The 22,534-nt window shown below is 35.7% G+C and overlaps 2 protein-coding genes across 3 annotated transcripts; one reads left to right on the forward strand and one right to left on the reverse strand.

Annotated features, from left to right (window-relative positions):
- Positions 1–4,241: 4,241 nt before the first annotated feature.
- LOC102222439 (heterogeneous nuclear ribonucleoprotein Q) lies at positions 4,242–13,031 on the reverse strand. Of its 2 annotated transcripts, XM_005801283.2 has the most exons (12): positions 12,891–13,031; positions 11,253–11,412; positions 10,394–10,512; positions 10,100–10,207; positions 9,860–9,973; positions 9,454–9,630; positions 9,159–9,294; positions 8,562–8,767; positions 8,084–8,233; positions 7,871–7,992; positions 7,372–7,697; positions 4,242–5,784 (listed from the first exon to the last, which is right to left on the reverse strand). In XM_005801283.2, exons 2-12 carry the CDS (start codon positions 11,398–11,400, stop codon positions 5,756–5,758), a joined length of 1,635 nt encoding a protein of 544 aa, XP_005801340.1. In that variant the 5' UTR covers positions 11,401–11,412; positions 12,891–13,031; the 3' UTR covers positions 4,242–5,755. The 2 variants fall into 2 exon arrangements, with proteins under 2 accessions (XP_005801340.1, XP_005801339.1); XM_005801282.2 differs by lacking the exon at positions 11,253–11,412.
- A 6,058-nt stretch (positions 13,032–19,089) lies between these two features.
- Positions 19,090–22,534, forward strand: cga (glycoprotein hormones, alpha polypeptide). Its single transcript, XM_005801281.2, has 4 exons — positions 19,090–19,186; positions 19,271–19,382; positions 20,705–20,889; positions 22,273–22,534. Exons 1-4 carry the CDS (start codon positions 19,184–19,186, stop codon positions 22,348–22,350), a joined length of 378 nt encoding a protein of 125 aa, XP_005801338.1. The 5' UTR covers positions 19,090–19,183; the 3' UTR covers positions 22,351–22,534.

The following is a 22,534-nucleotide window of genomic DNA, read 5'->3' on the forward strand; positions in this document are numbered from 1 at the left end:
TGCTGCCTGCTTGTCAACACCGGAGAAGCGTGATGTCACCGCGCTCCGCCGCCAGTCCGGCCTCTGGCTCCTGTAGTTCTCACCAACACCAAACACTACACCTTCCCGACACGTGGATTTTTTTCTTCATCTGGGTATATTCGCAAATCATGAGGTATTAAAATATCCGGACATGTTTTAAAAAGTTGATATTCCATTAAGTAGGTCATATAAATTTAAGCTAAATAAGTTGTTCCTCTTCTTTGTGTCCATAAAAGATAAAGACAAATATTTGTTTTGATTCGTTATAATATTTTTAAACAATAACAATAATAATAAACATTATTCAGTGGTGCCTCCAAGGGGTGGCAATGTGGGGGCCATGAGCCCTGCTTGAAAAATGCTACCACCCAATCCTTAGTTCCCACAAGTCTGAACCAGAAGTGATTCACGCCATCTTAGTAGGCAAGCGTTCACACAACAAAAATAAAATATGTTTACACTCTTCACCAATATGCACATGTCCAAATTCACCATGGAGGAGCTTCGCAATCTTAAATCCACAGACGTATACAATCAATGTGTAAGTGGATTTGTGAAGGACATATGACCACTTCACATGAATAAGGTTCTGGCGACTGACAGAGTAAGTACATGTAGTAACATACACATAGGCTACATGTCCGCCTTAGCTTGCAGGTAAAGGCTATGTTAGCTAAGCTAATTTTGCTGGTTCGCCAGTTACAAAGTTCCCAGAAGTGACACATCACATGAGAACTGATGTATAGAAAGTTTTCAGGTGATGTGACACTTCCAGGAACTTTGTATCTGGCAGTTATCTTGGTAGGTACCGAAATAACTGTCATGACAGTTGCTATGGCGTTGCTATGACAACAATAAAAAGCCACAAGCTTAGTTCTCCCCTCATTCCTATTTAACTCATAAGTACATTTCAACTATTATTTGATCAAAATTTTCGAGTACCTCTAAGTATTACGAAAATAAATGTCCGTGATATTTACTGAAGTACTTACTGAGCTAAATGGACATGTAGCCTACATGTAGGCCTACTCTGACAGTCACCAGAACCTTGTTGTTCTGCCCAAGGCTAGAAGTTAGAAATATGCCTTAATAATTTTGTTTAGTAAATTTCTACAGTATTGGTTTATCTGTATTTTATTTTGAAGGGGAATTTTGAGGTGGCAGTGCATTGTGTGTAGCAGAGGCAGCGGCAGCTAGGAACAGGTGTTTGCAGAAAGAAAGCCTGCCTATTAATGTACAAACTTCGTCTCCTGTGTCGTTAATCTTTTCCAACACCTCCGAAAGCAATGGCTGTAAGTTTAATTTGTGTTCTGTTTGGTGTTATATGTTTTATAAGAATTTATTTAGAGATCGTTTTTCATATGTGTTTACTCCAGTAATTAGCCATGTCCCACTAGTTTTTTGCATAGTAATGTTCGTGACTGTTTCTTAACAACAGCTAAGGTTAATTGTAATTTGTTTTCTGATATTAGAAGTTTATTCTGTGCATTTAGAGCTGATACATATTTATTTTCTGTTTCTAGTTTCACTCAACGCTTCTATTGAGCTTCCTACACAATTGTCGAAGATTGTAAGAAAACGTAATAAAGGAGCAAGACGCTCGGCTTCCTGGCTCATGAAAATTGAGTTTGGCTTGCTGTTAATCTACGTTAACATACACGGTGTATCCAACACGTAGGGATAACAGTACACTTGTTATTCATGTGAAGAGTTTGTACGTCCTTTACAAATCCATTGAAACGTTATGGTTCATCTATGCCAGGGGTGTCAAACTCCAGTCCTCAAAGGTCAATGTCCTGCAGTTTTTAGATGTGCCTCAGGTACAAAACACTGGAATGAAATGGCTTAATTACCTCCTCCTTGTGTATATAAGCTCTCCAGAGCCTTGCTAATGACGTAATTATTCTATTCAGGTGTGGTGCAGCAGAGGCACATCTACAGCCTCTACAGCAGTGGTCCCCAACCTTTTTATTACCGCGGACCGGTCAAGACTTGGTAATTTTGCTGCGGCGGGGGTGAGGGAGGGACCGTCAGATAATGCTTCTGCATGTTGGTGTTCCCGCTAACGCCTTTTTTTTTTTTTCTTTGCCCCGATTTTCCCTTTACGACAATCTTACAACGTCCTGCAGTGAGTGGTGTGTTATTTGGTGGTGTGTTGAATATGCCCGATTTTACATCGGGCATATTCAACATTGTCTTGGCCCGATTATCTCAGCCTGTGGGGTTTTCACTGGGAGCGAGAAACGCAGCCTGTTGAATGTGACAGGTAGCCAATCAGAAAACGCGGTGACGTAAGAAGGGAGAGGAATCCCAGACAGTTGACATGGCAACTGAGAGTCCGGTGGACATCAGAGGTAATATATGGAAATGTTTATTACTACATCTAAAGGTCATTTTTATATCTGTTTATTATAAGTGGTTATGTTTATTCAGTTAAAAATGTTAACTACGAACAAACACAACTCACCTCCCAATCATAGAGCAGCAAACAGAGCGGCTGCTGCCGCCGTCTTTTATCAAACGGCTTTTCTTTTTGTTTCGTCTTTTATCGCTTAAAACGAGCCACAAACTATCACTAATGTTTGATTATTCTAAATTCACGCTTGGTGTGTTGGGGGTTTTACTGGATTTTCTTCTGGAACCGGGATGTCCGTGAGTGGAATCGGTTCAGTGCTGTGTTGCTCCTGCCGTGTGGCGGGACTCACGAACCGACCGAACCTGATGGACTTTTATCGGCTCTGTGGTCACAGAGGTTTGGAAAAATCGGCCGACAATTCTTAAATCGTGTGAACCAGGCCTAAAACTCACAAGCTCCTCTCCTTTCCCCTCATCTCGACCACTGCCGTAACGGTCTCTGACTCTGGTCGCTATGGTAACGTTTACATATCCCTTCAAAATAAGATACAGATGCTCCACAAAAACGAACATTTTACTTTCGTGGAAACTTTAACTCACATTAATGACTAATGGGAGCCCTGAGCTTGTTTCTCTGCAACGAGACGGTCCCATCTGGGAGTTATGACACCGGAAGTGTTGCTTATGCTCCGGGTTCTTGGTCTCTAGTGGTGAAGCAGTTTGAAGCTTCATTCCCTCATTAACGAGCCGCAGACCGAGCTTGGACTGTGGGAATCACCTACCGGGATAAATCCATCCTCCTGTCTCTTCTCTGGGCCTTTTTCCCTTCGCAAAGAAACTTTCCAAAGAATCTGATCCGCTTCTCACTCATTTTGCTGCTTGTGGCTCAATGTTGGCGCTAGACGTTACCGAGAGAATCCGGTGAAAGGATTTTCAAAATAAAAGATCCTGCAGACTCAAATAATACATTAAACGGAAATATTTAATTATTTCTCGAGCAGCCCGGTACCAATTGGTCCGGGTTTGAGGACCACTGCTGTACACAGTCACGTTCAATGGCACAAATACAACTTTTAAATCCAAATCTACTTACAAAAATGTTGGATGTAACTAAAATTTTTCTCCAAGTGTTCTGGTAACCTTCTGTTGTCATGGTAACCGGGACCACTTCTACTCACTGACTTGTACTACATCTTGGTTCACCCAAATCTGCTTTTAATTGCAAATCAGGACTGACCTACATTCGGTTTTCATTGCTTTTTTCAATTTTTTTAAATGGAGCCCAAAATAATAAACTGGAAAAATTTCATTTAACAAGGAAAAACTTTTTGAAGTTTTGTTCCTATGATTCCATTCTTACAAAAAAAGATTTAATTAAAATAGTTCCTTAGTTTACTGATCAGTAGAGTATTAGAGCCACAAAAAAAGAAATGAGAATAAATTCATAATGCTACAAAAATAGTCAAAATTACACAAAGTCACATGAGAATACTCAGATCACAACAGCCGAGAAGTCCTGTTACAACTATTCTCAAAATGACCTATCTTGACTTTATTCACATTCTCATACATTTTAAAAATTACAACATTTTGGCCCAAGTACTTTTGAACTTAAAAGTGAAAATTTTTCCAAATCAGAATATAAATTTTAAATAAAACTTTTTGACAAAAACATCTAAACATAATTTTAAAGAGTCGACCTTCCCATTTCCTGGATCAAACTGGTCGAGGATTCAAAGAAACAAAAATAATGGATTATATTGGCCTAATATAAACATTTACATTCCAAACTAAAATAATTGGCTTTTGTTACCTGGCAGCAGAGCCGCACACCACCAACATTTACCCAGAGAGTAAGACGCAGGTAGAAATCAAAAACTTTATTACAAAAATAAGTTACACTCACCTCCATTTTACAGTATAAAACAATTTATTTGCAGGAATGCAAAAAATGTTGTTGGCCACCAACAATAGTTTAAAACTGCTAACATGTTTTGTTTTTTTTTTTGTTTATGCATGTATGTGTTTTTTTTTTCAAAAGGTGGTTGTTATGCTTTTTTTTTACTGAGGGAGTTAACTGTATAGAAAACTGGGATTGACAAACAGTTTCCTTTATGCTATACTTGGAAACAAATCATTCACTGCAGTATCCCTTCTACCACTGTGGGTCTGGGATCCCTTCTACACCACAGCAGCTGGAGTTAGGCACGCTTTCTGACTGCAAAATATGGCAATTCAGTCATCAGGTCGACTACGCTTGGCGCCATTTCTGATGCAGGAAGGGATCATTCGAGATGATCATGATTTTACATGATGGCTTAGAGTTTGCTGACATTATTCTGATGGTGTTTGAAAATGTGTTTCATGAATATAAAAACCCTCCCAGCAGAATAAAACAGTGGCACAAAAGGGACACTGCAGGGCCTTAATTTTTGTATTTTTTTGTTTTTGTTTTTTTTTTAATCAAAAGGCATTTGGATGCCTTCCGATTTTAAGCCTTTACAAAAAGTAACATTTTCCGAAAAACTATACAACCAGTAACTACATACTCTGAAGAAGCAAGGCAGCTAATTCAGTTCAAAATACGATAAAAGCAGGGCTTGTTTTTAGACTCATCTTATGAGATTGTTTAGCATGCCCAGCTTGACTGTTTACAGCCTGCAGAGCTGCAGCGAAAAGGAGTATATTACATTAAGTACATCGTTTTAGCGCTGCAGCTCTTGTGCATATTGTTTGCAAACAAGCCCTGCTTTCATCTATATAGTTTCCCTATTTACAGTACAGGCCGGGTAGTTTAGTCCTCTGTACTGAGGTAGTCAACCAACCCTTAAAGACCAGTTCTGAAAAGAACCACTTTCCTGGAATGCCTGACTTATCCATGCCAGGTGGGTACACCCTAAAACCCTGCAAATGTTCGATTTCAAACATCCAGATCAAACAATAACATGGATATTTCGACAATAAAAATTGCGATTAGCACAAAAATATACAATAGTATCAAGCTCCTTTGAGCCACTTCAAACCTAACAACTTAAAAAAGTGCAATTTCTTCAATAATTATTCTGTTTTTTTCTTTTAAATGGCATGTTCGGGGGCAGGGAAGGGGCAGATTGTAAGGGCAATTCATAGAAGAGCCTTGAGAACTAGGGCGACGTACAGGCTGACATGGGTTTATATTCAAAAATCATCGATCGTTTTCTTTTAGGGTGGCGGTTTCTGGGGGAGAAGCAAAATTAAATGGGTGGAGGGGAGATGTTTCTTCTTCTTCTTCTGTAAGGCTGGAATTTCACTGGACCTTTGTTGTCGCTCTCGTCATTTCAACATCCATTGCAGCTTATGGTGTAAACCCACACATCGAGTCAGTCTCCACTGGGACAGGTCAGGAACGGCCCCGGCCCCGTTTCCCTGCTGAACACAGAAAAAAGGAAGAAAAAAATAAAATAAAAATTACACCCAGGTATGGACTAGGACAGCCTCGGAACGGCTAAATGCATCCAACATGAATCACCTTAAATAATCCACATTAAACCCAGTATGTCACTTATTAGAAATATTTGATAAAATTGTCACTACGTCATGACAGTTTGCTTTCTCCCAGTGCTAACTAGAAACAATTACGAATGGTGTTTCTCCACCATTACAACATTTAGCAGTGAGCTTGATTGACAGCGCCAAGACCCTCCTCCCAGCTCTGATTGGTTGTTTTTGGTGCACGACATAATAATATTAACAAAGATGTAAAACACTTTAAAAAGTTAAAGACTGCAGCTTTAAGCCTTAAATTTTTCATTCTTTATATTTTACACTTAAAATTTTTACATGCAGCCACTGTTAAAAATCCAGAAAAATTCAAATTGTAAATTATTAAATCTATTCCCATGGAGGGCAAAGAAAAATTCAGGCCCATCAGGACCAAACTGAAGGTTTAATAATTGGTTATGACTTTCAGAGAGAATCTTAAAAAATAAACAGTTTAATTTAATCTAGTTAAGGGTTTTTATTACATCAAATCAAAATGTTGCCAAGAGATTCTGGTTTCCTTAAATCACTTTAACTAAAAAGACGTTGAATTAAAGTTGAGGCTTTGACTCTCAGAACATTTTTAAATGATTTTATTCACCCTTTATGTGATGTAAAAGTCTCTGCTCTCATCTGTTTAACAACATTCAGACCTGAGGCTAGCTCAGATTTTAAGTTTTAAAAAAACTTAAGATGAATATTTTTGTTTTTCATTAATTTTACAATGAATTCAGAAATAACTTAAATTTGAGTTAATCACATCTGTAGTTGGTTTAGTGGTTTTAGTCTTACTATACTTTAGGAGTTTTTTGCTAATAATTTTCAACAGTTTGGACTAAATGTAGATTTTAATTGACTTTCATTTTGATTTGTTTTGAATTTTTTCAACAATTTATTCTTTAACAAAAAATTATTTTCCAAAACCTTTTTGCTGCTTTGTCATTTACAAAAATCTTTTCTTTTTTTTTTTCATGGTTTTACTTGTTCACAATTTTATTTTTTATTTACAAATCTTTGTCTCTAAACAAAAAAAAACGTTTTTTGTAAAATACGAAATGTAGCTGTTTATTGTTGCTTTAATTTTTTTGTTCCTGTACATTTTTTAACAGTTGCTTTTTTATAAAATGTTTTGTTGCTTTACCATTTACTTTTACAAAATGTAATCATTTTTCAGGGTTTTTTTTTTCTTTTACAAAATCAAATGGTTTTCTGCTGCTTTATTTTTTAATTTGCATTAACAACTATTTCAAATGTTATTTTATTTTAAAATTCATTTTAGAGGTTTTGTCTCCCTCTAGTGTTTAATAATTAACATTACCATTAATCAAACAAACAGCCACTTCTTTTAACTGTAAATAGTTTTCATGATTAGACTTCAGTTTATTTCATTACGTCCTGCCGTTTTAGGCTCCCTCTCTGCGTATGAAACGTCCTCATAATATAATAAACTGAAATATTCAGCTGAACTTCCGGTACCTCTGATTGTTCCAAGGCCTCCGCGTTGAGTGAAGCCCAATCGGCCCCTGGGTGTGATGGCCCCACGGCCTCTGGTCTGGCTGGCTCCTCCGCGGATGCCTCCTCTGGCCCCTCTGGCCCCTCGCACAGACCCTTGGAAGTCGTCGTAGCCGTAGTAGGGGTCGTCGTAGCCTCCCCGGTAGTTGTGGTAGTCGTATCCGTAGTAATCGTAGTAATCTTCATAGCCGTAGTAATCATGGGGGTAAGAGTAGCCGCCCCTCCCTCCTCTTGCTCTGCCTCTTGGTGGCGGCATGTGAGGCGGCCCGTAGTAGTAATATTCATCATACCTGGGGAGAAACACCAACGTTCAACGTTTCTTACAACAAAGGAATAATTTAGTGATTTATTGGGTACATGTGACTTTAGCTGAAGCAGAATAAAAAATAAAGCAGCGTCTCATTTGTAGCAGAGTTAATTACAAGCTGCCAGCCCTAGCCTGAGTAGCATTGTTCTTGCTTACATTTGCGTTTTGGCGGCTTGTCTCTGGGCTTTGCGTTCTTTCCTCTTCTGGTCAGGCGGCTTGGCAAACACGATTTCAATGTGCTCTCCTTCCAGTTCTTTGCCATTGAGCTCGGCTAAAGCCTAAAAACAATAAAAAGTTGTTTGTTTTTCTTTAACCTGTGGTTACCAGTCTAATTTGTAGCATTCATTAGGAAGTCTTTTTCTTTCATACCTTCACAGCACCGTCTCGTTCTTCAAAGTGGATGAAGGCATAATCTTTCAATTTTTTCACTCTCTCCAGTTTTCCAAACTGATTAAACGTTTTTTCAAGCGTCTCCTCTGTAACAGTACTCGCTAAATTCCTCACAAACAGCACCTTCACCTGTGAAAGAGGATGTTTTGATTTTTTATGAAATGGATAATTTGGGACAAAACATGATTAGGGCCACTGGGGAAAAAAGAAAAGAATAAAAGAACAAACTTTATTCCCCTCAAAGTTCTGACTAAGCTCAAACAATTAAAGTCAGAACTCGGAGGGAAAAAAACGATTGAAAGAAAAAGAAGAATTTTGAGGAAAAAAAATAATTCAGAGAAAAAACAATTTGAATTCCAAGAGAAAGAACTTTATAATTTTTTTTTTGCCATTGGCCCTTATCATCTTCCGTAAGTTGGAGATAACATGGCAGCTTTGTTAAATCTCTGCAGCTCACCTTAGCCATGACTTCTGGGTCTGGGTCCTCAATTGGGTCGGCCCATTCCACCGTCACCACGTTTCCCCACACCTTGACCTTTCCACTCATGAGTCTGCGGCGAGCCTGAGCCGCCGTCTTGTGATCTTCATATTCCAGGAAGCAAAAGCCTCGGTTCTTCTTCTTGTCGTCTGGCTGGTGGTATAATATGACATCATTTAGACCTTCTGCAGAGACAAAAAGCAAGAGAAAAACTGTAAGTTATTTTTTCCAGACAAACTGCCTGCAAACAAATAAATAAATACAGATATTTCAATATAATTAATGGTGGTCAACCAAGAAAATTACCAAAACTGTCCTCCCTGCATTTGCAAATAATTTAAAATGTGTAAATTTAGTCAAAAGACATGAAAATCTTGATTTATTTTAAAGTCAGTTTGTTATAAGTTGCAAAATATGCAACACTAACTCAAATACAGTTAACTATTCAGACAGAAACAGGCAAATAATTTTATTTTCCAAAAATAAGATAAAAGCTGTACCTGCAACAAATGGAGAAAAACAAACATTAAGCTGCAGAAATACTGCTGAGCTACACAGAAAAACCACCAGACTCACCTGTAACTTTAACAAATTCTTCAACAATCTGCTCTTTTGTTTTACTCTTGGGGATGGAGCCAACAAACAGTCTATTATTGGCCACAGAAATGCATACGCCGATGTGTTTACCCGGTCGAATTTCATTGTTGTTGCACTGTGGATGTTCAGAAAACAGTTTGAAGTTAAAATCTCAATATATGGAAAACAAAAAAAGCCTATCTAGGTGCATCTGTAAAATAATAGCAAAATGAATGCAACATAATGTTCCCTTAGTAAAATAATAAGTATCATAATTGCAGTGGAGCATGCATACCAGCTTGACAGCTTGCTGTGCAGATTCTTTAGTGCAGTAAGTGACAAAGGCATAGCCTCTGTTGAGGCCACTGAGAGGATCCATCATCAGGCGCAGGTCCCAGATGGTGCCGGCTTTCTCAAACAGCGGAACCAGCTCATCCTCAAACAAGTCTCTGGGAATCTTCCCCACAAATATCTGTCAGGATGCATGAAAACAATCATTTTACTTTAAAATGTCAAGAGTAGAAATACGGACGACATGTTGGGGAAGGCATCCAGTCAGCTCTTAGCGGTAAAACATCACTGTAACCTTGGTTACTACGGGTGACAACAAAAAAAGTCATCATTTGGACACTAGAAGTGAAAACAAACACTTTGAACAGTTTAAATACGAATAAACCAGAATAAAGATGGAAGTTGTGTACCTCTGTACCGATGGTGGGCTGGGCTCCTGTATGGGCAGACTCTGGTGGAGGACCCCCATACTTTCTCTGCCCAGTTGTTACATCAAGCGTATAACCAGTCCTATCTAGCAGAGCCTGAAATGAAACACAAAAGAAGCAACTTTAACAATAAATACTTTTAAAAAATCATTATACTATTTAATTTTCTCATTGTTCAAAACAAAAACTGCTAACATATTGATTCAGAGCATCGACTCTCACTTTAATTTTGGCTTCATCTGGTCCTTTGTTAGTGTCCGACACTTTGGTCCCTTGTTTCTCTCTCTGTCTGTAAGTCTTCATCACGCCACACAGAAAGGCACTTTTGTTCTGGAAAGATACAGAAAAATCAAGAACGAGGAAATAACAGAAAAAAACAGCATGAAGAAGCCAGATATTGTAATTTAGACAGGTCACATTTTATTTTCACACTCGTCTAAAAGCAACAAACGGATTTGCTCTATATTATAAAATACGAGTAAAGTGTTTTCTTTTTCAGCAACATGTCCTGCATACCTGAACATGTGAGAGGTCGCTGTCCTTGAATTGTAAAAGGACTTGGAGAGCACCTTCTTCGTTGAATTCTTTCAGAGCCTCGATTGCTCGGTCATCTAAATCACTGTGTGACACCAAACCTGCAGGATGGACGACAGAGAAATGTGCTACCAACAATAAACACTGAAAACGTTCACCACCTGTGAAAGAAAAATCCATGTGCAAACTTTTCTACAGCAGCTCATTTATTAATAAATCACCATGACAGATAGAAAGAAAGGGGGGGAACTGCACAAGCCTAATCAAATGGGACTGAAGCTGTGGACAAGTTCAGAAGAATTAATCACAACATATGCAAAAGTATAATGTGATATGCTGTAAGTCTTTCATATTGTATTACATGAGATTTTAACTGAACCAGAATACATTTCCCCTGTATGGAGGGCCATCACCTGTCCAAGGCAGCCACACCAGACAGCTGCCACCATTGTTTCTGTTTCAGCCCCATCTGGCCCAAACTAGCAGCTAACATGTGACCAACCCCTCCCAAAAAAATAACAAAAAATATCTAAATATAGCTTAAAATCTAAAGTCATTTGGATGTATGAGGGAGGTCATAAAAAACCTCTGGGGGACTTATTTATCAATCAAGACACCATGTTGGGAATGAATACTCTGTGTTTTTAGTACACATTTGAATCACATAATGTATAATTAAATATTTTTGAAGCACTGCAGTACCCATTTTGGTTGGAAACCACAAAAAGTTGCTTCAGGATCCCAATTCCCCCATTCAAAAAGGTGATAAAATGACAATACATGCATGAATTCATACGAAGAATTGCATATTGAATATGCAAGTGTATTCATAATGCCTTACCTGCTATGTAAATTTCATCTAGTTTTTCAGCAACTTTCTGTGGTAAACCAGCTTCTAATAAAGTCTGGAAGTGCTCAGAATGGGTAACTGCAGCAGAGGTGTCCATTGGCTCTTCTGGACCATTTCCATTTATATGTTCTGTGGCCATGTCTCCAGAAATCTGTATAAATGCAATGAGCCAAATTAATCCTGGGTCTTTGGATGTGTTCAAGCCTCAGATTTGTCAACAATATCATCTTAAAAATACAGAAATGCAAACAAAAAATGTGATCCTGGCATATGGAGTCATTTTTTACACTTTTGTTCAAAATATCTTACAAGGGGCATTCCAGTGTGAAATAAACTTTGCTTTTTGTGCCTTGAAACTTCTTCCTATCTTGACTTTTTTTTTTTTTTTTACTGGCAACTTCCAGCTAGGAAGAAGTAACAAACGTGGACAGTGTGCACAAGACAGACAACGCACATACCAAATTGTTACACATTAAACAGAGAAAATTGCGTCTTATTGTGGCATTCTGATTTGGTTTGGCTTAGTTTTACTCGCAGGATCCGCTATGCTCTCCTAATTGCATGTTAGCCGACCTTCTCACTGCTGACTTCAGCTGATATACGTGTTCAGACAATATTCCCCGGCTTCCGGTGGCTGACCGTTGAGTACAAATGTGCTGCTTTATTTTTGGGTGGCACAAAATAAATGCTTCAAATTTCACTCAAACTTAATCTGTAATTCGTGGTATTTAATTTGTACTGCTGTACGGTAATAAACAGACAACTTGTGCAGCTTTAAGATCAAACTGTTCTCTTCACATTTCAAAACTCAGCAAAGCTAATTCTGATTTGGGCGGACAGCTGCCTAAATTATTTCTTCAAACGTTTGCTAATCAATCTCACAAACACGTGCTGTCTCTAGTCAAAGGATAAATGCCAATTATAAATTTATATTTCACTCTCAGAAACAAACTGTTGAATTTTAGCGCATAAATGCATGGATATATTTATAGTTGGTCATTTTTCATGTCTTTAAGATGTTGTGTTTAGCGCCCGACACTAAAAATACTGTTAGCAGGCTAGCCGGCTAGCGCGCACAGCTAACTACGGACCCTTTTTGGGACAATAACACGAGACTCAGGTGTGCGTTTTTAGTGGGAACTACCGCTATTGATTTAATAAACAGAAGGTAGAGCTTACTGTACAATTGTAAGACGCTGTCAACATCTTTTGCGCATATACCAGGCTCCCCTATTGAGCCTTATTAGCATAAATTGACAATGAGCATGTCAGATCCATGATCTGTCAAAATGAGCTAGCTGGTGCTAGCATGCTAACTCGCACGGTATTACCACTGAGGCCATTGTTAGGACGTCATTTGTTGGTAGACTTCACCAAGTGACAAAGCGCGCTTTTTATATTTAATATGACTTAACGAGGCCTGGAAAGCTAAGTGCTTAGCTCAACGGATGCGTGATTAGTCAACGTGCCGCCACATAGGAAGAGTCCATTTTCAAAAAGCCGGTCTGGACAACTCGTTCCCAACCACCACCAGTTTCCACATTGTTTGAAACAGCACCGCACGATTCCGGGGGGTTTAGCGCTGAATAAAACAACATTAACGAGACCTTTCAGAAGCATTCGCCCTACCTGCCGCTGGCACACCAATGAGTGTGGTGCTGATTGTATAGGAAGATAAACGTGATATTTAAAAGACGGAAAAAGTGTAAAACTCCCGGCAATGGTCCGACTTCAGTCATTCACTCTTGATGATGTAAAATGGCTGCCACGTTCACGCCTCGAGTTTTGTCTCGTCGATGGGGTTTCTTGGACAGCCCTGCACGGGCTTGCCTTGTAGAGCGGCGGGTCATCCGCAGCATCATCCGACACAATTACAGCGAGGACAACGGACGGGTTTGTCTCCCAACCACAGCATTTTAACTGTTGAAACCACGTTTTCTTGTTCTTTAAACTACTACAGTGAAAGAAACATTTACAGACAAAATGTAACTCTGACTAAATGAGTCCGGTACCTGAAATAAAAACGTAAATTTTGAAAAAGACCCAGAAATATAATAACAAACCCAGAAAAAGATACAAAAACAATGTAGCTATAATGCCTACTACAATGTCTTGCAACACATGTTTATGCCTCTTGAAAATCCCCACATTTCACAAGTCACAACTACAATCTTGAACGGATTTTATTGGGATTTTACAGACCAGGGCGGTTCCAGGCCAAATTTACAAGGGGGGCCATTATTTTTTAATGGGGACACAGAACAAAGAATGATTAATAAATATGCATGTATGGCTATGTTTCATAGTTTAATATATTAAGTGAGCCAAAGAGCCACTTGTGTCTCTGCTGCTGCAGGTTGCAGACCCCTGATCTTGCAAATAAAAATTGCAAATCCATCTCAATATGGCTAAACCTAAATCTGCAATATCTTAATTTTTAATTCACAAACTATTAAAGATTTTTTTTAAAGCTGAATTAAGATACAGTTTCTGTGCCAACATATGTTATTATAAAGAATTTATTCGGTGTAATCTGTTATGTACAGGTGTTATAACAGAGACCAGGAACAGTTAAATAGGGATATGGCCCCCTGGTGGCGCCTGTCTAGAACCACCTATGTTCATAGAGAAACATAGAATAGGCCATAATTGTAGTGTGAAAGGAAAATTATACATGGTTTTCTGATTTTTTTACAATTAATATTATATGGCATGTATTAATTACATTTACTTGTATAATATTTTGACAAAAAAGATAGTTTTAGGAGTAGTTTTCCTGCACCATACTTTTATTTTAGTCATATTATTATGACCAAGAGACATTTCTTACCCATCAGCCATCAAAATATTGATTTACTGCTAAGTGGTCAAATTGATCATATTGACTATTTTTATGTCTGTTTTAGTTTTCAATTAACTTTTTATCATTTGCTGATGGCTATAAATGATAAGTAATTATTTATAGTCTTTTTTAAAAGTAAGAAATTGCTTTATCTGGAGAATTGCACCCAGATTTTGTTGTACAATGTTTATTGTTACAATGATATTAAAGATGCTATTCTATTTTGTTCTTTTCTACTCTATTGTTATAATTTTTTTATCAAAATTGGACCATAGACACAGAATGTGAAAATGAGACTTTCTGATCGATGAAGAGCTAAATGTAAATATTGTTTGACTACACACACACAAACGCACCCTCCCCCCACATATATATATATACTTATATACTGTGTATATATCTATATATATATCTATATATATATATATATGTTAATGTGTGTGTATAGTGTCAGTCAGTAAATATGCTGCAAAAATTATTTAGTACATAGCAGGAGTGTTTAACACAATGTGTTCATGAGCTGCAAAAAGACTATAAATAGTAAAGCTTTTTTTTTTTTTTTACAGATTTCTCATGTTTTAACAATAAAATTATTGCTAAAAAGTGTAGTTTTCATTTTTCCTGAACCTTGACTTTTACTCCAAGCTGCTCTGATGACCTCTGGACTTTTATGGACCTGGGTAAGGACCGGACCTGTAACAGATCTTTCATGCCACCGTGTGGTGAAACTGTCTGACTCTCGTTCATCTAGCGTTAGGAAACCATAAAAAGTAAATTATAAAATTTACAATAATAAACAGGTGAAAAAGAAATCCAGAAATACTTTAAAAATAAAAAACTTTTCCCAAGCAGGGACAGAGCAACCTAGTCATATATATTATATCAAATATAATTTCACATTTTCTATTCAATTTACTTAAGTTTTGAATAAATATTTTTCAAACTCAAGTTTTATTGAGAACATTTTGATGCATCAATAGATAATAGTTTGGATTTGCCATTTAGCAATAAAAAGAAGAAAAATAACATAAATAAATAAAAAGAAACTAAGGTAACAGGAAGTACATATTTTTGTTGCAGATTATTTTTGGCATTTTGTGACATGAACTCAGTTCTACAGACTGAAACTGAGTCCAGTAATCTTGACTCACTGGCCACTTTAATAGGTACAATTCAACAAGAAATGTTCCATATTAATGACAGACTCTGACCTGAACCTTCAGAGCCACATAAAGGCAGTTACAAAGTCGGCCTTCTATCACCGGAAGAACATTTCCAGAATGGAATAATGTTACAGAAAGATCTAGAAAAACTCATCCATTTATAGTTGCACTGATTACGGCAAAGGTGTCTTCACAGATCTACCGAAGGAGAAAGCTGCAGCTCATCTAAAATGCTGCTGCTGGCGTTCTGACTAAAACCAGGAAGATAGAGCACATTACCCAGTTCTAGAGTCGATACCAGCTCCAGGTAGCTCTGAGACTAGACCTCAAAATGCCTTTTCTCTTTTTTTTCTTTGAACTAATTTTTTTTTTCACATTTGGTTATGAATGTGTGGATTTAAAACAACTATTCATTGTATAGACACTGGATTGCTACTTTATTCTGTTGTTGCCAGTTTGCTTGTTAAACAAAAAATTGCATGTTTTTGTACAAACGCTTATTTAAAAAAGTACATAGCCGTTTTTTTTGCAAATAAGTTAAGATTTTTTGGTGTCTAGAAAATTAACCGTTTCAAAAACTCCTGATTGTTAAGTCAGATTTGGTCTCTGCGCCGTTATCTCGCAACCCCAGTAGGGCTTAGCCCGTTATCTAGCAACCTAAGCCGAGCTCCATTACATTTGGTCAGCTGGTTTCACCGCTATATGCACTTTAAAATGGCTGCTGGAAAAGATAAAAAGTGTTTTGTTATTGACTTACCATCCAGAAACCACTTGCTGCATTCTTGCTAGTTGTGCAGGAAGCTCCATTTCTGCTTTTCAAAGCTGTATGGTTGTATAATTGCTCATCTATTTGCAGCCATTTTCACGTGCAAGTGTAAACGTTGAGCTGATTATTTGGATTTAAAGTGACAAGAGGTGATAAAACAGCTCAAAATAGGCAGAACTGAGCAGACTAAAATCTCATTGTCTGAGAATGATTTTGTACAAAAAGTGTAATGAAAATGTTTGTATAGGCCATTACTACTTCTTTAATTTTGCATGTTTGCTGTACTAAAACAAAGACATATAGTTTTCAGTTTCTTTTGTGCTTGATTGAGTAAATTTATTTTCAGTAATTTGCTAAATTTAGCCAAATTTAAGAAAGAATAAAAGCTGATTTGGTTGCAGAAAAATTGGCTTTTCAGTAGAATTTTCTGGATTTTACTGGTTTTACTTTTTGCTAAAAATTGGTTATAAAACCATGAATATTTTGTGTTGTACTTTACATTTTCCTGAGTAAGAAAATTATGTTGGTAACAATTTTTCTCCATCTGAATCTACGAGACAAATTTGTATCACTTTTTAATTGCAGATGGGGGCCACACAAAGTCAGTCCAAGGGCAATAAATGGCCCCCAGGCCGCACTTTAGACACTCCTGCTTTATGGTGAACATGAAACCATGGTAACATCAGAGGAAGTTAAGCCACGCCCACAATCAAAATGGGCTTCTATCCAATTAGAAGGAGATTTACTTTCCAACGAACTTTAAATTAATCCTCATTTAAAGTTTGTTAAATGAACAAACGTTAAAAAGATGGATTGTTAAAGCTTTGTGTTTTAGTTATTATGATTCTGCTTAAACTAACATTTCTGTTTGCTATTTCAGGCACTTTTTAAGCTTTAAAAAAAAAGAGGAAAAAAACCATCTGAGTGCTATTTTAAAGAAGCATAAGGCTACAAAATGACAAATTGTTATTTTACAGTGTTGTCTCTTGTATTCACCGCTTTGGGAGGATTTATCACCAAAACAACCAAGGACACGGAACATGGGCACTTAAGGGAACTCGCAAATTAAACCTAAAATAAATTATTCATCCTTGACATTTTCAGAGATCGCGGGTGGACAAATGGAAACTCTTTATCAGATATCAAATTCCTGCTTGTTTATTCATGGAATCCATCCTGGAGATGCAATGAAATCAAGAACAGGAAAAAATACAGAAAGAACACTGCAAAAACACAAAATCTTACCAAGTAGTTTTTAGTTTCCAGTTGAAATATCTCAGTACACTTGAAATGAAACAAAACTAACTCACAAGTTACTTTTCATATAATATCTAGGAACTTTTTTAGAGTCAGCAATTCCTTAGTGCTGATGAAAAAGTAATAGTTTAACTGACAGATTAATTCACTTATAACAACAGTTTCCCCATGTTATAAATGAAATAATCTTCCAATGGAACTACTTTTTAATCAATATTAAGAAATTATTGACTCTGAAAAGTTCCTGAGATGTTATTTGTGAGTTAGTTCTGTTCCATTTCAAGTATATTTGCACTAGAAACTAAAACAAAATCACTTGGTAAAATGTTGTGTTTTTGTGAAACTCAGGTTTAGGTTGCTGGAGGACAAACTTTTCCTCACTCACTTTCTTCTGCTACAATCCAATTTGCTTTGTTGCTGTTATTTCAACTGTTAAATTAGTTGAAATAACTAATAACTAATTAGTTATTGATTAGTTAACTAATTAGTTAACTAATTAACTAATTAGTTAACTAATTAATAGTTATTTTTGTCTTGAGCAATTCAATGTTGTCTCTCCTGACATAATTTCTTTGCTTTTCATTTACAGAAAATAATCTTACATCAGTTATTCTCAAAACCCCAGTTGGTTGTGGCAGATGACATTTAAGTGACTTTTTGGAAAATATTGACTTTTAGGGTTATTTTTTACTACACTGTGCTTTTTATTTTAACTTTACTAATTTTATTATGAAGTATCACAACTCTTGTTTGTGTAAAAAATGGATGTGGTCATGAAAATGGTGCAGTTTTATGTGTTTATGTAATTGCAAAAAAATAGCTAATAAGAGTTGCACTGCTCTGAATGTGGATCATTTTTGATGAAGTGGCTTCATAGATGAATCTCCACCTAAAACATATTAAAACTTGTGACAGATGAAAAAGTGGCTATATCTAGAAACAACCAATCAGAGTCAGAAGGCGGGTCTTAGCGCTGTCAATCACCGTACGTTTCAGAAATGTCCAAGTTTTTTCCAGAAATATTTTGCAATTAATCTAAAGATTTCTGAATTGTTTTACCCTAAAATGTTTCACTTTTGGACCTCAGGAATTTTCCTGATTTTTTCTTGCAAATTCCTGGTATAAATCTCCAAATTTCTAAGTTTTTTCTTCAAAATTTTCAACTTTTGGAGCTCCAATTTTATTTATTTTGGGTTTTTTTTCTAGGAGATTTCTCATAATAATTTCAAAGTTTCAGAGATTTCTTCCTGCAAATGTTAGACTTTTGGAGCTAAGACATTTCACATTTTTCTTCTAGAAAATTTCTTATTAAGCTCAACATTATAGAGCTTTTTGGCAGAAATTTACTCCACCTTTTTATTTTTTCAGTCTATAAAGCCCCCACAATCTGCCAACCACTGAATGTTTCGGTGGATGTGACTTATGACTAAAAGTTCATTTAACCTAAAAACACAACACTTATAGGCATAAAACTTCTTGTTATTCCTTTTGAAACAATAAAAACCATCTTCTTTATTGGTAAAATAACTCTATCAGTGGTTTATGGTTGGACAAAATCCCTAATTAATGTGAATCTTTCTGTCCTGACCTGATGGACGACAGCAACCTTGTGTTACCAGGTAACAAAAATCCAGGGATTAAACAGAACGGCCATTGCCGGGAAGGGGGAAGTATATTATGAGTTTCCACAACTTGTTCCAATCTTTCTGGGCTCTAAATGGATTAGAGGAAAGGGGGCAAAGTAAACAGTGAATCACTGAGATCAGCGATAAGGTTGGCAGGTATCACCTAATCCAGGAAGTAGCCAGGTATAAAATTAGCTGATTTGGAGCATTAGTCCTCAATATAAAGGAGACTTGAAAAGAAGCGGAATGAAGACAAGCTTTATCTCAACATGGTAACAGCCTGCATCTTTCTATTTTATTTCCCTAAAACTGAACATATTCTTTAATAAATATGTCTTTTTGTCTCCATTTTACAGGTGTCTGCTGTTACGACCATGGGCTGCTTGAAGTTGGCCGCAGTGACTCTTCTTCTGTTGTTTTTTCTTCTGAACGTAGCTGATTCTTATCCCAACTTCGACTCTTCAAGCAGTAAGGATTGTTTGTTAATTAAAAATTTTAACTAACAGACAAGCTACAAGCAAACATGCTGTTAGCTAAAAAAAAATAAAAAAATTTAACTAACATTATTTGAGTTTAAGCTAGAAATTAGAGAACAAAGGACATAATTTAAAAAGAAATAAAAAAAATAAAACCCTACCAAGTATTTTTTTATCTAATTTGTAGTGCAAATATCTTAGTACAATTGAATTAATACTAAACTTACTTACATGTAACTTTTCAGAAAGATATAGTTGCTTGTTTAAGTCAAACATTCCTTAATATTGATTTTTAAAAAGTGCTAGTTAAAATGGCAGATTATTTTACTAATAACTAGACATTTTCCCATGTTACAAGTGAAATAATTTGTACTTTTTCCATCAATATTAAGGAATTATTAACTTAAAAAAAGCTTCTATATCTTGCTAAAAAGTTGCTCATAAATTGTTTTTGTCTTATTGCAAGTGTACTGACATATTTCCACTAAACTAGACTAAAAATACTTGGTAGGTTTTGTGTTTTTGTAGTGTTTTTCACTCCTTTACTCTCTTTCTACACTGTAAAACCATTTGAGCCTCATTTAATCGTATTTACTAACTTTTACTCTTTACGTCAAATAAATCTTTCACGTTTTAGATTTTGAACTTAAGTATGTGAGTTTATAAAACATAAACTTACAGTAGTAAGCTTTGTTAACTTTTTATTATTTTTGTCATTTTTTCAAGAGTTGAGTGAATATTATGGTTTTTAAGGGAGCAATTAAAAATAACTAAAAAAAGATAAAGGGATTATTTTCCAGGATGCTTAGCTGCATGCTTTTGTATCTTGTGTTAAGTTTATCTGGCTCTTTTCAAAATCTTTATCCAACTGACCAATCGTTAAGGAAAATGTCTTTTCACAAAGCTTAAGCTTTGTTTAAAATAATTTTGTGAAATGTTTAATAAAATGCATTAAAACATATTTTGTTAGTGCAAATTGAATCATAAATTTAAATTGTAGTAAAAAGTACTTATTTCAACTGTATAATGTGAGTGAAAATAATGCAGAAATGTTTTCTAGTTCAACTAGGTGAGGGCAGATTTCTAGCGTAATGTGAAAGAATTATTTGAAATAAAGTTATAGCGCACAATTGAAGATTAATAAAGTATCAGAACATAAAAACCATGTTTAGACAACTTAACTTTTGTTGTTAAATCAACATTTTGAACTTTAAGTATTACCTTAAAGCTGAAAACAATGCTCTTTATTTGAATTTTCTAACCTTAATTTTAAACCACCCTGGAGTGTTTCACAGTGTCCGTTTGGTTTTGCAGTGAGCTGTGGGGAATGCAGCCTGGGTCTGAACCGGGTTTTTTCACGGGACCGTCCGATCTACCAGTGCATGGGCTGCTGCTTCTCCCGGGCGTACCCGACGCCGCAGACGGCCATGCAGACGATGGCGATCCCCAAGAACATCACCTCAGAGGCAACGTGCTGCGTTGCAAAGCACAGCTACGAGGTAAAACTAAATTTATTTAATTAAAATAGATGCATAAAGTCTTCACTGCAGCAACACAAAAACATATCAAGTACTTTTGGTCTTGTTCATATAGTGCAAATAAGCAATTATTATAGAATACTTATTTTATGTATATATATAATATAGACATAATAATGTATAATATATTGTGTAACATTATACAATACATTATTATTATTATTATTATTATTATTATTATTATATAATGAGAAAGCTAAAAATTACTATAAAATATCTATATCTAAAATATAATAATAATTACTTAGTTTTGTCTTATTTCCAGTGTACTAAGACATTTGAAACATTATAAATTAAACATTAATCGACATTTTGATGTGTAAAGATGGCACTTGACAACGGTTGACTGTGTTCTATAACTTTGTAGTTTTTGTGTTTTTATGATGTAAACACTGCCTTGTTGCTGAAATGTGTTACACAAATAAACTTGATTGATTGATTTGCACTAGAAACTAGACCAAAAATACTTGGTAAGATTTGGGTGTTTTTGCAATTAACTTAATAAGTTATATCTTATAATAGTGAGAATTTCTCAGCATTATAAAGAAGTTTGTTTGTCAATAATTCCTTAATATTGAAGAAAAAGTTAAATAATCTTTCTTTCCTCTGGCAGATTTTTTTCACTTACAACTAACACGTTTTCATCAATATTATGGAATTATTTACTTAAAACAAGCTCCTATATGTTGCTGAAAAGTTACCTATGAGTTAATTTTGTATTATTTCGAGTGAACTAGATGTTTGCACTAAAAACTATAAAAAAAAATACTTGATAAGATTTTGTGTTTTTTTGTGTGTTTTTATGCCACTATTTCTTAGGAAAATATTGTATTAATTGTATTAATATATTAATACAACACTTTAATTTAACAATGCGATTTATTTTATGTGTGCTTAAGCTGCATTTCATATATGTTTATATTATAAATTATGTTGTTGCTCTCTATATTTTATACAAAAAGGCATTTTTCTTATTTCTTTCATTCATATTTGACAGTGTCAAATATGGACCACAATGTGTTAGCTAACATTTGCTGTCAAACATTAGCATTTGATAGCTAACATGTAGCTTTATGTTTTGTAGCTAACATATCTATCAATTCTTATATTTATAGCTATGTGTTTGATACCTATCAAATGTTAGCTATCAAATGTTTTATAGCAAATGTAGCTAAGATTTAACTATCAAATGCCAAACGTCAGCATTTGATAACTTTTTATTTGTTTTTTCTCAATTTCTATGTGCTGTTGCTGATTTTTCATAAACTTCAGCTTAAAAAATAAATAAAATGCACAATTAATTTCTTTTTTTTATTCATTCCTGCTCATTTTACCTTCTTGCAGACAAAGGTAGATGACATCACAGTGAGAAACCACACAGAGTGTCACTGCAGCACCTGCTATTATCATAAGTTGATATGAAACGTGGAAACCTGCAGGCTGTCTCCTTTGAAATGCACAAGCTGCTCTCTGTTTGGAAGCAGGTGTTGTTTATGTTAGCCTTTCTGTGTTTGTGATGTGTAACTAGCCTTTGTGTTTGCATTGATAACTGTGTATCAATAACTGAGGACTTGAAATTAATTAAAAAAGTTCACCAAGAGGTCAT

This window comes from Xiphophorus maculatus, chromosome 19 (genome assembly GCF_002775205.1).
Source record: "Xiphophorus maculatus strain JP 163 A chromosome 19, X_maculatus-5.0-male, whole genome shotgun sequence".
NCBI classification, from domain to species: Eukaryota; Metazoa; Chordata; class Actinopteri; order Cyprinodontiformes; family Poeciliidae; genus Xiphophorus; species Xiphophorus maculatus.

What these genes read in the sequence shown, in the direction of transcription:
- cga (XM_005801281.2), top strand. An exon ending in CAACTTCGACTCTTCAAGCA is followed by an intron (nt 19,383 to 20,704) that starts GTAAGGATTGTT and finishes TTGGTTTTGCAG; the next exon opens with TGAGCTGTGGGGAATGCAGC. An exon ending in TTGCAAAGCACAGCTACGAG is followed by an intron (nt 20,890 to 22,272) that starts GTAAAACTAAAT and finishes ACCTTCTTGCAG; the next exon opens with ACAAAGGTAGATGACATCAC.
- LOC102222439 (XM_005801283.2), bottom strand. Translation starts at nt 11,400, where the DNA reads ATGGCCACAGAACATATAAATGGAAATGGTCCAGAAGAGCCAATGGAC. An exon ending in CAAGCCGCCAAAACGCAAAT is followed by an intron (nt 7,698 to 7,870) that starts GTAAGCAAGAAC and finishes GTTTCTCCCCAG; the next exon opens with GTATGATGAATATTACTACT. An exon ending in AGGCCTTGGAACAATCAGAG is followed by an intron (nt 5,785 to 7,371) that starts GTACCGGAAGTT and finishes TTCTGTGTTCAG; the next exon opens with CAGGGAAACGGGGCCGGGGC.